Here is a 15,769-nt window from a genome sequence, read left to right as displayed (position 1 = left end):
AATGGGTGTTTCTTTTAAAATTATCCTTCCACCTTCATAAAGTGTGAATGAAACAAAATTATGTACAAAGTTTTATTATATTCTGATGAATCCGGAAACCGTAAGTGAAGTTACTTCCGGCAATATGGTATAAAAAGCCAGACTTTTAGACTACCAGCATCGCTTGAAAAAGATCCCTAGGATCTAAATCTGGGGTAGCCAACCCCATGTTTTGCAGTGAGCTAATTAGCTACATCTGTGTATCTTTTCAAATGTGTCAGTGATTGAGTGCAGCTGTGCAGCAGCTAGGTTGTCTGGAAAATGTGAACTGTTGGTAGCTCTCGAGGGCTAGGGTTGGCTACCACTGATCTTAATGCTTTGGGAGGCAAGGTGGACCTATTCTGCACTCCACTGAGACTTGAACACTTGTGGATCTTTTCCAACTGTGTGGGCGTTTGGATCCAACCACACCCAGGTCGTTATTCCATCTTTTCATACATGTCCAGTTCTCATTTTTGATTGTGGATAGGATCCTCACTTATATGTATTTTATTTTTATATATATTTTATTATTTTTTTAACATGTGTATTGGGGTGTTTCCAAATAAAATGGTGATTTGACATAATCCATGGGTCACAAAGATACCTTTATGAGAGTAACAACACGTGATCCACAGTAAGTTGGAGTACGGGGTTGCAGTTGTAATCCCAGCGTTGAAAATCCCGATTCCCTTCCCCCCCCCCCCCCCCTGTCGGGATTCTGAAAGCCGGGATTCCGACCGATGGGATTTCGTATCAATCCCGGGGTACGCATTACCATTGGGGATCCAGTAAAGATACCTTTATCAAGGAAGATCTACCATAGCATGCTGTGAGTGGGGGTATGACACCTCTTAAAAAGATACCTTTATACTTGTTCTCACTTATGTGAGTTTTGGTACGACACCGTTCACACTTTATGAAGGTGGAAGGATATTTTTAGAACAAACGCCCATTGGGGATTAATATGCACTGAAGTGGATTCAACGTTGGTCATATAGTCTACTACAATATTTGTTGTATTTTCTCCTTTTTTCATGACCATTCACACAAACTCATCTATCTGGAGCAAATTTTATTTATTTATTTATAGCGCAGCAGATTCCGTTGCGCTATTGTTTCTGATTTGTAAAAACAGATCACGGGGTGATATTCAAATGGCGGTTTTTCTCACTAATTAAGGACTCGCATAGAGGTTAAACGTTAGCATTCATATGGGTGACTTTTTGCACATTTCAGCTCGCCACTGACACCATATGCACACTAGAGAAGCTACACTTGAATAGCTGCATTGGGCGCCCTCTAGTGGCTACAGGAGCCTAATCATTTGATTCCGCCCCACAATATGCTTCTTATGAAACCCCACAGCTAGCATTGTGTTTGACCTCCCTTGCTTCTCACCACATGTAACCGCTCCTGGTGTATTGCACATATGCCGATGATGACTGCTCCAATGTATTACACATTTGCCAGTATTGCTGTATATCCATTGCTGGATGTCAGTAATAGTGGGAGTAAGTAGGTCCATTACGAGGGGAAGGGACAACACGGCCACAACACTGGTTGCGGATAACTGCCTTTGCAATCCAGGCTCTCCTTAACTCTGGATGTCCGAGAGTAAGGTCACCACTGTCCTTGATGCGTTTCTCCTCTGTGATTAACTGTTTTTAGAAAGTATAAGCATCTGTATACCAAAAATATATATTTTGGTAAGTTTCCAATATATATCCAATCAGCCTCCCAAACAAAATTTCTATTGCCACTCATTGCAGCAATTGGAACTTGTTTTCAGAGTCATTTATTTAAAAATAAATAAATTACTGGGGCAGTCAATGAGTGATGCTCCGCTCCCCTGCAACACTGGATGGCAGTAGTAATGGTGTGTCTACATGGGCCGATGTGGTGGTGGCCTGCGGGGTCCATGCTGCATTGAGCAGCATGACCCTCATTCCGAAATAGTAGAAATAGACTGTGCTGGACAGTATATTTCTATATTCAGTTCCGATGCCGCATATCACTGTGTGATTTGCACTATGTGCTATGTGATTTAGACTATATAGTCAAAATCGATGGTTCAAACCGCACAAACTTTGCCTGGTGTGCATGCCTGAGCCAGTTTATTTTTTTTTTGAACAAAATATTTTTTTATTCGATTAATAAAATGTTGTACAGAACAATATAGCACATTATTGGATCACATACAAAAATAATTGTGCATATCCAAATCGACTCCAATGTAATTTACATTCAAATGTAACAAATATATTGTGCTATACACAAATATGAATAAAGAACAATATCAAACACTCGGTGTCGGAGTCCTGTGCATTTTAAGTATCTAAACCGTAATATCAATTTATAGTAATTAAATTAGAGAAAGGGAAAAGAAAGGGGTATCATGCAAATACCAATTAGGGGGTACAACCCACATGTGAAAAGAGCCTGGGCCAGTTTATTAGCTCGTACAGGCACACTGAAACTCAAAGTCCTTTCTCTGATTTCCTCTTTATGTTCAACATCTTTTAATATATAAAGAATATTTTTTTTAAAAAATTAAAGCAAAAGTAGAAATGCTTTATTATGAATAATTTTTCTGAGAGAACCTGCATCCTTTTTTACCGTGATTAATACAGTAGTCTTCCCATGCTTTTCAAAATGCACCCCGGTAAGTCAGTCGTTTATGTTAGCATTGCATGGGGCCTTGTTTAAAAGGCAAAAGGCCTACATCTTGCGAAAACATTCTTTTTCTTTTTTTTTCTTTGATAAATAGATATGATCATAAGTAGGATGAATCTGTTAACAGTGTCCATGTTCTGCCAGACGTTTGTCGTTCTGATTTATCAGGAAATGACATTCTGATTTATCAGGAAATGACATATCGGGCCAAGATTGCTCCAGTGTGTACCCGTCCTTATTAGCTTGGCTTAAAATATAACTATTTTGTGATTTTTCAAAGTGCCTGCAGTTGACAGGTTTTATTTTTTTTTCAGTTTGGAATAATAATAATAAACAAAAAAAGTGCATTAAAGTAGAAGATGAAACAGGACTCAACTCGACATGCTACATACTCCGTGGACTGTGAGGACTATGTACATGTAGTAGAATTTAATCCCTTTGACACAGGAGATCCAGGCTCATTACTTGCCTATGGTGGCAACAACTATGTAGTGATTGCTTCTTGCCGATTTCAGGTAGGTGCAGCATTATTATTATTATTAATAAAAATAAATATATAAATGCTTGCATGTTGAGTATCCCTCATCTGAAATGCTTGGGACCACAGATTTTGGAATATTTAATTTTTTGGTACTTATGTAGTATCTGGGCTGCCGATTTTTTGATTGTATGCCTTAAGTTAAGGCATACAATCAGATGCGATGCGATATCGCATCGCATCGCATCCGATATCGGATGCGATATCGGATGCGATGACCCGATTTTTCCATAGGAATCAATGTTAAAATGATTCCTATGGAAAAATGGGTCCTTTTCATACCCCTACTATCCAAGTGGGCATGGAGTTGGATATAAACCTGTGGCGAGCGTAGCGAGCCACCGAGCCCGAAGCGTGGCGAGCGAAGCGAGCCCCGCGAGGGGACGGTATTCGTCCCCTCGCGGGGCTCGCTTCGCTCGCCACGCTTCGGGCTCGGTGGCTCGCTACGCTCGCCACAGGTTTATATCCAACTCCATGCCCACTTGGATAGTAGGGGTATGAAAAGGACCCATTTTTCCCATTGAATTCCATGTTAAAATGGACTCAGTCCATTTTAACATTGATTCCTATGGAAAAATCGGGTCATCGCATCGCATCGCATCGAATCGCATGGTCGCATGCGATGCGATGCGATCTCCCGATCCGACCCGATTTAGAAATCGGCAGCCCAGTTACTACATAAGTACCAATTTTTTTCATACTTCCCTGGTCCCCCGACATCCACGGCAGCCTTCAGGATCTTCTTCAGCGGCATCTCTGGTCCCAGGGTCGCATTGTTCGAGCACTGGGCCCCCGCGTTCGCGCAATGCTTTGCTGGGACAGGAGATGCTGCTGAAGAGGATCCCAGAGGCCGCCATGGACATCGTGGATGAGGTAAGTCTGAAAAAATGTAGCGGGGGGACAAAAATACCACAAAATATTCTGAAAAACCACAGTTTTCAGACCCTACCTGTATTTATTTTAGTGCTATCATTTTACTCAGCTACTTAAAAAGAATATTATAATTTACAGCAGTCTAAACCATTACCCCACAGACGTTTTTATCCATTTTATCTGCTGTTTAACCATTTAATGTTTTTTTTTTCTTGGTATAGCCTGATTTTGTCTATTTTGTATGGAGTCTTAAATTAAAATTATTGATAAAAATGATTTAGCGCTTAACCTCTTGCCTGGTGTGGTGATATCAGATGTGACCATGCTGGTCTTTCTCTGACATGGTTGATTCTGATGCGAACTGATAAAGCCCATTGTGCAGCTGCTGCTATCAGAGAGGGAATCGGGACATCTGTCAGAATGAACTTAGGTCTACAGTCATTAGGTCGACCCCACTAGGTCGACTGGCAGGAAGGTCGACCTGACTTAAGGTCGACATGGGCCAAGGTCGACATGACTTAAGGTCGAATTTGCATAAAGGTCGACATGAGGAAGGTCGACTGGTCATAAGGTCGACATGGGTTTTTCACAGTTTTTTATCCGAATGTCGACACAGTCGACATGGACACAGTTGGCAATGAGAATCGGACCCTCGCATCGCTCGCTTCGCTCGCAATGCTTCGGGCACGGTGGCTCGCTTCGCTCGCCACAGCTTTAATAACCTCCTCCATGCCCTAGTGGATGGTAGGGCATGAAATACCGCCTGTCGGCACGTCGGCTCCAAAAACAGTGAAAAACCCCATGTCAACCTTATGACCAGTCGACCTTCCTCATGTCGACCTTTATGCAAATTTGACCTTAAGTCATGTCGACCTTGGCCCATGTCGACCTTAAGTCAGGTCGACCTTCCTGCCAGTCGACCTAATGGGGTCGACCTAATGACTGTAGACCTAAGTTCATTCTAATAGATGACCACTTCCCATCAGAGAGACCTCTCAATCCCTTTGGTTCCCTTCTCCCAGTGTGTCCTTGCTGCTGATTGCTGATCAGACAGCTCTGCAACACCCAACACCTTCCTGCTGCAGACATTAGCAGCCGCAGGGGAAATGTTGCAAAGCATGCCTTAACTTTCCTCAGGGAGGAGCAGGAACCCATAAAATGTGACATAACAATGTTCCAGTGTTTTGTGTTCTTCCACAATCCAAAAATATACTGATAGGTTAATTGGCTCCCCAAAAATTTAACCTAGCATGAATGTGTGTTCATGTGGTAGGAAGTATAGATTGTAAGCTCCACTGGGGCGGGGACTGATATCAATGGCCAAGCATTCTCTGTAAAGCGCTACAGAATATGTGTGCACTACATAACTAACTGGTAATAGTTAACCCTTATACCCCTTTCACACTGCAGCTCTTAACCCGTATATTGCGGATTATATATTTTTTAAGCCTTTTATAATGGTTAGAGCTGCAGTGTAAAAGCACCAGTCTGCATTTAGCGGTTACAAATAACCGGTATTTGCAAACTGGTAAAAAGCAGAGTCCTACACGGTTCAGAGCCGTTTTTTTTTATGCAGTGTGAATGGCTCTTAACTGATATTTAGAACTCAGGCAGCAGTGAACTGGTCCCACTCTGCATATATAATGAGCGGGACCCAGCACAGTGAATATTTAATGAGCAGGTCACGCTCATTATATATGCACATATGTAATTGTCGGGAACCACTCATTAAGTATGCACTCTCTCATAGCTACTGTGTCGGAAGCTGCTTTCACACTGCAAACCTGCCTGAGACCTGGTATTTACATGCGGTGTGAAAGGGGATTTACTTGCTCTGACCCATTTTAAGAAACATTTTAAATACCGGGTCTAAGCAGGTTTTGCGGTGCGAAAGCTGCGTTAGAGTGCCAAGTGAATCTGTTTAAATAGGTGTAGATCCCTATCGACCACACTTAGGTCGACAGTCATTAAGTCAACAGGGTTCTAGGTCGACATGGGTGAAGGTCAACAGGTGTCTAGGTCGACATGGGTTTAGGTCGACATGGTTTTTTTCCCCGAATGTCGACATGGACACAGTTGGAAGTGAACCGCAGCCCCTCGCATAGTTCGCTTTGCTCACTATGCTTCGGGCACGGTGCCTCGCTGTGCTCGGCACACTATTATATTCCCACGCCACGCCCTAGTGGATGGTAGGGCATGAAATACCACCTGTCGGCACATGTCAGGTGAAAAAACCCATGTTAACCTAACGCATGTGTCGAACTAGACACCTGTCGACCTAGAACCCTGTTGACCTTGCCACCTGTCAACCCAACAGTGTCGACCTAAGTGCTGTCGACAATATGACCGTATCCCGTGAAAATTGGCAAGCAAACCTTTTGTATTCATCATAATGACCTGTAATGTTTACCTTGTATAGGAAATATGTTTTCTTAAACTATTTTTTATTTAAGAAATGTGAGTGATGCTGGCATTTGTAGTGACGTGGGATGCCATGCTGCATTTTGCAGCTTGGCACCACTACAGGAAGGGTTTTCTGACAGCCCTGCAGCAGGGCCAATCAAAAGACATCACTGATGATGGCTGGGAGAGCATATTGGGCATGCACACTGCCAAAATGCGCTGATGCACATGATATGTTGGTCCGATCAGGTGACCTATCACCTTCAATCACTTCCAGCATTTCTCTTCATCACAAAGTATAGCGATGGAGCCCTGATTGTCATGGCTGTACCAAATTATATTAATCATTTAGCTTGATATATAAGTTCTTTAAATATGTTTTCATTGAAAGGTAGTGTAAAATGTCATCACTGATTACAAGATAGTTGTAGTTAAAAATGTTTTAAGCCAAAAGTACACAGCCTGCCATGTTCCTGAACATATCAATATGAAAATGAATGTGGAAAGGAACACAGCCTTCTTTATATCACTCATTGTGTTTAGCTTACATGTGCTAGTGAAACCTTTTCAGAGTTTGGGGAACTGTAACATTGCCTTTTCCCCTAGTCTCAGATATACATGTATAGCTTTTAAAAACAGATGTCTTTGTCTAATACACCAGATCTTTTGTAAGGACACAGAGCCAAGTAGGGCAGAGGCTTTATGGATCCTTTACTCATTTACCAAAGCTATAATCATTTTGCTTTTTAATGGTTAACTATAAGTATTTTACAAATAATATTAAAATAGTTATCAGTCCCATTCTACAAGAATATGATAACCAATTGTCCCTCATGAAAATGATAATGTCCTATATTTGTTCTTCTTCCTGCTGTTTATGTAGCAGAGAGACTACAGTATATTACAATCTATGTGAACAGGTTGATCCAGAGTTTTCTAAACTCTGCGACTAAAGTCCAGATTTTATGGGTATCCAAGAGGAAATATGACTTCTTCAGTTTGCTTCATAGCCTTAAATCCTGGACTGTAAGGGTATACTTTGGGAAACTAGTTATTGCAGCACTATACAGTGATGTCTTCTCCACCAATACTGTCCGGACATATATTATCCTACAGATGTGCGACTTCAAGCTGACGTACTGATCTTACAATGTATTATTTTTTTTACTGTGTGTTTTTTTTTTCTCCCCCATTCCAGCTGCCAATATGTTAATACATAGATGCAATATTGCTACCTGCTTTGCAGAAGCTTTAGCAGCAGAATATGTGCATTAACCATGTGTCTAAAGCTGGCCATACACTTATTCAATTTAGCCCAATTTCAGCCGATTCTGGCTCATCGGGATGAGAAATTGGGCAAATCGAATGCGATTTTAGATCTGATTATGAGGCATGGTCCCGTGCGCATCTTATCTGAGCCTCTAGATCGTAACTGCTGCACTTACAATCTGTCATATCGCATGCAATTGGGACCGCACGCTATCCTGCCACCCGGGAAGCTCCAACTTCAGCTTCTCCCCTTAACTCCAAGTCTTCTATGAAGCAATGAGTGTAGGTATTGTTAACATACTACTACAATAACTATTACTATCCATGAAAGGATAACTATCCATGAAAGGACCAGGGTAAAATGAACACAAAAAAAACTTTGTACTGGATAACTGGTGGAACAGTGGAGAAATACATTTTTTACACAATAAGTTTGGTTTATTTTCACATTTTAAAGCCCAGAGTGACCCATGGACAACAATGACGTGCAACTGATATAATACTGCATAACCTCTTACATGCACCCCTCCGTACTCTTTTATATAGCAATAAAAAACATTTGCATGTCTATCTAAAATCTTTGCATAAATGGATATAGTTCCGTTAGTATGGATACCTGTTGTAAGCTTGAAATACCTTTTAAGCATATGCTATAGCAATGGTTTCCAAGCTATGTGTCTAGGCTACTGGGGTGCTGTAAGTCTCTTGCCGGAGTGCCTTGGGTTGGTGGTCCAGGACCAAATCAAATTTATTGTCAAAATTATAGTCCTAGCCAGTGCCAATTGTATAAAGTGTGCACAACCAGAAGCACACATGTACACCACCACATAAGTGACCTTAAGGGTGGCAGGTAGGCACAATTTACTCTATTGTTTTATTCCAAATTGATTTAAAAAAAACTGTTGTCCTAGGGGGTGCCATGACAAATTGTTGCTAGTGTAGGGTTCTAGAACTATTGGGCTATAGAAACAGGCTGGTTACTGCTCACAACTATGCCAGTTATATACTACGTTTTACAATCCTTACCAGCATGATATCTGACTCCTCAATAGTACATAATCTACCTTCTCCTAGGACTATTTTTTATTTTATATTTCCTAGAAAATTCTGCAAGTGTCCTGTGTTTACTCATACCATAAATAATACTTCTCTAGCTACATTGTAAGACAGGTTCTTATCCACAGCTATATGTGCAGGCTATAACTGCAAATATGTGCATGAATATCTGTATAAACCAATATTCTATGCTCCCCCTCCTATCTCCTTGTGTTAAGAAAACTAATAAACTTACATGGCTGAGAAAAGAAAATACCTTCAGTAAACGAACACTGACTTGTGTCTGACAACAGAGAACCATTACGTAGACTGAAACCTCTATGCTGAGTATGTGGAAGATGTAAGACTGCCTTTTACAAGAACTTATTACAGTATTTATAAAGAAAAATAGAAATGGGCCAAACTCACCAGTGCTGTGCCTACGGTAATATTTTCCTTCTGTTTGGTTTCTTTCACTGTTCAGTCTATATTCTCATCCAGGTTATAAAGCTGCAGCAAAACTCGCAAACATTTGCCCTTCTATTGGATCAGAAAACAGAGTGCAGTAGCAGGGCTGCTGACTTGTCTATGGCACTACATGTAAACTGCTGCACAGAACAGTCCTGTCTTATTACTGTAGGTACAAACCATAGCAGCCTTCTAAGGGTTATTGTATTTGCAGCCAATAAGATCTCCTAACTATGCTGCAATGTTATGTAAGTGCTCTCATGGGACCAAAAGTATGTGTTCAGTTCTATAGGAAGGTGGTTCTTGTGCTACAGTAAATATGGATTCTATAGCCTGACACCTGCAGTTTCTATTCAAAAAGTGTTTTGTATACCAAATATATTTTATTGAGCCTTAAAAGACAAAAGCAGTAATAGCAAAGAAAAAATGGCATACAGAAAACTAATGAGGATCAAAAACCATTTTCCAAATTTTCAAACTGATAACACTATAAGGGTGAATTAAGAAATTATCTATGCTAACAATGTAAGAAAGCCCCCACAACACAGATAGGAGAAAATACACCTAGAAGTTAAACTCGACATAGACCTAAAACCATTATAACATTAAAAAGAAAACAAAAAAATAACATTAAAATAAGAGTATAAAAAAAAAGGAAATAAATTTACTATAAAAATAACAAAATACTTGCCCAACTATAAACAAAAGGACCTCTAATCCATCCACGGACAGATCCAGCCAATCAGCAGTAAAAAAAATATAGGAAAGACGGTATATATAGGAAAGGGGTATAAGAGAGAAGATAAAAGGGAAAGAAAAACAAAACAAGTTATCAGGGAACAGAATCAGAGGGTAATAGGAGGAGTTGGAGAGCGTACCATGAAGTATTTTGAAAGCAAGTCTGATTGCCTGTTTAGTGTGAAAGGGCAGGGTTTGGATGAATTTGTCCCAACAATTAAATAATGCGGGAGTTATTGATTCTTTGTGCAATGAGGTCTCCAACCAGTTCATAGTGAACAAAAAAAGTAGTCGTGAAGTTGGCATGTCCAAAGAGGGGGTTGAGACCTGTATCCATTGTTGTAGGATAACTTATTTACCCACTGCCGAGATTATTAAGACAAGTTTTTTTTAATCATATTGGGATATTGGGCTGATCAGCTATATGGCCAAACAATGCCCAGGATTCTGTACATTGAATTGACAACCGTGTAGAGGTTGGAGCATAACTGTAATGTTTGCGAGAAGGTGAGTATGTGTGGACAGTGGCAGGGACAATGAAAAAGGTCAGCGTCAGGTGTGTGGCATTTAGGGTAATCGGATCTCTCTGCAATGCCCATCAAATAACAGCGCTCACTGGAAAAGTAGGCTCTATGAGATATAGTTTATATAGCATTTCTATATAGCTGGGATAAGTTTAGGGTTTATTAAAAATGGCATCAGGGTCGAGAGAAGATTGGAAGGCCCATTTAGTGAGTGCTGAGAGGTCAGGGTCTAATTCTGGACAAATACAAGCGTATATAGTGGAAATAGTGGGTTTTGGTATGAATAACAGAATTCAAAAGATGCGTAATCTCCTGGGGTTGTAGCTTAGATAACATCGATTGCAGATGCGTGGCTTGAAGATCCGAGAAATTGTGGCCAGGTGGAGAGGGAAGCGTTGCATAGCCTCATCAAATATAAGTGGGACAATAGAAGTATTTAGTAGGTATTGCAGACATAGACTTCCAAAGGAACGCCATGTTAAAAAAAAGCCTTTACTGTTCTGGAACTCTAGGTTTCCAACCAGTGGGAAGAGACAAAGAGTAGAAGTTTTGTAGATGGAGGGATTTTTTTTAGCTCCACTTAAGGCATATACAGTATACGTAGTAAAAGACTATGAAACAGGGGTAATGGGTGTGCGTGTAATAGAAAACTAAGAGAATGGAGAGCACATCATTGTGACTCATCTAGAGCAGCATCAGTGAAGACTGCAGAATCGTTGATCCAGTCCACCGCAAAGATTCAAAGCCAGATTACATTGTTGTATATTGAGTAAATTGACCACCCCGCTTGGTGGAATTCATCAATATATAAAGACTGATCCTGGGTATTTTAGCGTTCCAGATACATTTAGTAATCCTAGAGTGAAGGGAGAACAGGTCAGATTTGTAAAGTGAGATGGGAGTCCTTTTCAAAACATAAAGCAATTTTGGAAAGCTGGCCATTTTAAATAAACAGAGGGGAGGGTTTTTTTGTCAATCGTACAAGACTGGAATGGTCAATTTTTGGACCCCTTAATTTGTCCTTTATGTTGTGAAGTATCACTTATAGGAACAGGGGTGTGCTACTTTTGGACACAGCAAATTTGAACAAAACACATGAAAAGAGAAAAGGAGTGTCCTGTGTCGGTGCGCCTCAGAAAAACAAAAAAATTTAACCTTTATTACATCATATTAAAAGGCTGCGGAAATATTTAAAACCAAAAATGGACGTACATGGGTAGGGTAACACACATTAAAACAAAGGTGGCGGGCAGACGTTGCTATATCTTTTTCACTGTAAGTATATAGTGATTGCACAGTGTGGCTACCCAGGTCTGTGCGGTAGATTGTTATCGTAGTAGGATCCAATCACACCCTGCTAACAGATCCTATTACTGGGTGCCCAATGAGACTGGGTTGATTTTTTACTTTGCCTGCATAGTTAAGAATCTGCCTGATGACCGGTCGGGGTCTACCAGCCAGGTTAGGTCTATCAGGACCAATTCTGTGTGCTCTCAACGGCTAACAGTGTTCCCTTAAGGTCCAGGGCTAATTATTCTGGGATCCAAGAGGATAGATCCATAAGCTCATGCCCCCGTATTGACTCCGGTATGCCTACCACTCGTAGATTATTTTGGCAATTACGGTTCTCTAAATTGTATAATTTCTCGGTAAGGGTGAGGACATCTTTTGGAATGAGATTCAGTCACATGCAGCGCAGCATGCAGTTCATCCTCAAGGGAGGAAATTCTTTGTTCAGCAGTGTCCAAACGTTGGGAGTGTTAATTCAGTTGAGTGAGGGTAGAGTCCATAGCAGTTTTGAGGCCAGACAATTTTTTTGTCCAATAGTGGACCAATAACTGCAGCAATATCGTCCGGTTTCATTTTGGACGATCGGGATGTGGATGTAGATTTAAGTTTACCTTGTGAAAAGATTAAATATTTAGTGGTGACTCTAATTATAATCCAGGCAGCACAGTAGTAAAATGGAGGCTGTTTGTGAGAGGAATAGAGTGCAATATCATATGTCCAGCATTAGCAGGAGTCCAATTCAAGAATGTAGCTGCAGACTATGTATGATAAATGCAGTAGGGAAAATAGGTCCCACAGTCACCAGGGTGGAGAAAGTCAGCCAGATTAGGGAAAGGAAGCAAGGCATATGTTAAAGATAAAGGTCACTTGAAAAGAAAGATCATTCCCTTCAAGGGTATCTGACATGCAGAGAAAGTTGCTCAGTCCTCCATGTGCAATGGTTGCCACTCGGTGATCAGGCTCACATAGCGGTGGTGGTGGTGTAGTCCTGAGCAGTGTAGGGCGAGGCAGGATGAGGTCTGCAGCTGCCGCCGGCCGAGCAGTGTGGTTGAATGGTGCTGGTGTCCGCGCACGACAGTGGAGGTCCCGGCTTCACCCAGCACACTAGGTGGTAACCCACAAGAGGCTTTATAAGCCCTCCGCAGCCAGCACTGCCAGGGGTCCGGCAAGGTTACCGGTCCAACGGAGAGGCAACAGGGCGCCTAGAGAAGGGTGGAGGGGAGGGAAGGAAGAAGGCTGGGGAAGCAGGAGCTCTGGAAAATTGCTGCTCTCCAGAATTGCTTCCAAGCCCCCCCCCCCCCTCCCCCATTGGTTCTATGAATGCCTGATTAATACAAGTAAACTGTTATTTAAGTCTGTATACTAATACTGTGATGTACAGGAAGAAGATTCTACTATAAATGGCATAGAATTCAAGACTCTGAAAACCTTTCAACATGGAGCCAGAGTGGATGCTATAGCCTGGAGTCCAGAAACCAGATGTGATGCTTTGATTCCCCACCTAAGGTAGCTATCCTTATTTTGTGTTGTAGACTAATGATCATACAGTTTATCACCACCTAGACCCTTGATGGCTAACCTTGGCACTCCAGCTGTTGTTGAATTACACATCCCAGCATGCTCTGCATCATATTTAGCATGGCCAAATAGCAAAACTGAAGCAGAGCATGCTGGGATGTGTAGTTCAACAACAACTGGAGTGACAAGGTTATCCATCAAGGACCTAGAGTCCTAGACTAATAGTAAAACTGGTTAGCTCCAGTAACATAAATTGTATACATTGTGCTCCTGTTTAACATTTGTTCAGTTATTGTAATATTCATTGTGTATAAAATGTAATATATATATAACTAGTGGAGTGTTTTTATCCTGTTGCAAAGCAGAGAACATCACTACGGAAGTTCTGCCATATAATTTGAGATTCCATTATAAACCCATAATGCAAAAAAAGTCCTTGTAGCATCCCACTTGTGCTGTTAACAAGTCCTGGATACATAAACTTTTTTTTCCTCCTATTTGGGCAAGGCTGGGATGTGTAGTTTCACAACAGCTGGAGGGCCACTGTTTGGACATAAAAAGGACACGTATACAAAAGTGTATAGCAGTGCTTTTTTTGCTATACGCTTTTGTGTACGGTGTCCTTTTTCTACCAATCCGGTGACGACTGACTATCCTCCCTCTTTTAGCACCTGCTAATTGAAAACCAGCTCTTGTCTAGGTGCCCAACCATATTCTTATTGAATATTCTTTTGCCACAGTTTGGACATGCCTGTGTTATGTAATGATTGGCCAATCGCCTCACAAATGTGTACTGGAGATAGGGATTAGTCAATATATTAACTTAATAATTGGGCCACACACTGTACAACACTTGGACAAATAGATCAAGTGAAATTTGACCAAATGTATACAGCATAACATAAGCATTCCATCCGTGCACAATGTAATTTTTGTCCATTCAAGATCATTCATGACTGAAGTTTCCACATGTTTATTGTTTTGTTTCTTCTTACTTTTTGTTCTATGGGATGTTGACCGCAGACGTTTCCAATGACACATTTGAAACCTACATTATAAATTTTAATGTAATAGTTGCTCCTCATTTTGACCGTCTGGGTAAAACCATAGGTGTGTCTATTTGGAAGGTAAATAGTCAGATTTCCTTAGTGGATCACCTTGGTGCGTTACATTTCAAACTTATGCTTTCATCTTTCAGTGCTGCCCTTTCCCTTGCCAAACAGTCATACTTCAAGAACCTCATCTCCTCCCAGCCTAAAAAGCCCTGGCGCCTCTTCAACTCCTCCTCTGCCCACCTTCACCACCCTTCCTCACTCTCTGCTCTTGACTTTGCCACTTACTTCACGTTCAAAATTGACTCTATACATCAGGACATTACATCCCACAAGACCATCAGCAACCAACCACCTCCTTTCACTCACAATCCCTCCCCCCCCCTTACCAACTCTGACATGCTTCTCCCTTGTATTGTGAGTAAGTCCATGGACCTCATCCGTTCCTCCCCATCTGAACCTATCCCCTCCCACTCTCTCCCTCTGCCTGCTCCCATCTTCCTCACTTCTTCAATCTATCCCTCTCATCGGGTGCTTGCTCCTCTCCCTTCAAGCATGCTGTTGTCTTTCCTATCCTAACTCTCTCTAACTACCGACCCTTCTCTTCTCCCTGTTGCCTCCAAACTCCTTGAGCCTATTGTCTATAACTGCCTTTCTTTTCTCCCACTCCATGCTTGAGCCAATCCTGTCTGGCTTCAGTTCTCTCCACTCCACTAAAGTCTCCACCAAAGTCTACAATGATCCTCATTCTCTTACAAGCTCACTGGCTCCCCTTCAGTATACAATTCAAGCTCCTCACACTCACTTACAAAGCCTTCACCGATTCTACTCCCAGCTACATATCTTACCTTATCTTTTTACACTCCCACTTGCCGTTTTTGCTCCACAAATGAATGCCGCCTCTCCTGCCAATGGGTTACTTCCTCTTATTCTTACCTCCAAAATTTTGGCTGCTGTTTTCCGTATGTCTGGAGTTCTCTGCCCTCCATATCAGACTCTCCACATCTCTACAAAACTATAAACCGGTTCTCAAGACCCACTTCTTCATTAAATGTATCCATTTTTTATCCTAACCTTCTGTTTATACTGCCTTTTATACATGCTGTGTTACCTCGGTTTGTCTGACCCTTTCATTTAGAATGTAATCTCAAACGAGCAGGGCCCTCTCTCCTTATGTCCTTTTCTCGGACTAGATCTCTGCCACCCTGATAATTGCCTTTTCCTGATCTTTATTTACCATGTACTTGCCCTAAATTGCATTGTACTCATTATTTTCTTGTTTTTTTGCTCATCTATGTATTGTCAAGCGATGCGGAACCCTTATGGTGCCATATGAATTAAATAATTTTTTTTTTTGCACTGTGGAA

At 41.3% G+C, this 15,769-nt stretch overlaps 1 protein-coding gene across 2 annotated transcripts in view; it reads left to right on the top strand.

Annotated features, from left to right (window-relative positions):
- The window catches only part of NUP37 (nucleoporin 37), a 46,803-nt gene that overhangs the window by 3,089 nt on the left and 27,945 nt on the right, over positions 1–15,769 (top strand). Inside the window, exons 2-3 of one of the 2 annotated variants that reach the window (XM_083182248.1) lie at positions 3,009–3,209; positions 13,214–13,338. In XM_083182248.1, the coding sequence (XP_083038374.1) occupies positions 3,054–3,209; positions 13,214–13,338 (281 nt within the window). In that variant the 5' untranslated portion in view covers positions 3,009–3,053. Of the gene's footprint in view, positions 1–3,008; positions 3,210–9,079; positions 9,449–13,213; positions 13,339–15,769 lie in introns of those variants that run through there. The other variant, XM_083182247.1, reaches the window with a different exon arrangement.

Source organism: Crinia signifera, chromosome 4 (assembly GCF_055691185.1).
Source record: "Crinia signifera chromosome 4, ASM5569118v1, whole genome shotgun sequence".
Classification (NCBI taxonomy): domain Eukaryota; kingdom Metazoa; phylum Chordata; class Amphibia; order Anura; family Myobatrachidae; genus Crinia; species Crinia signifera.
Note: the sequence above shows the minus strand (reverse complement) of the source record. Positions and strands in the feature narration are given on the sequence as shown.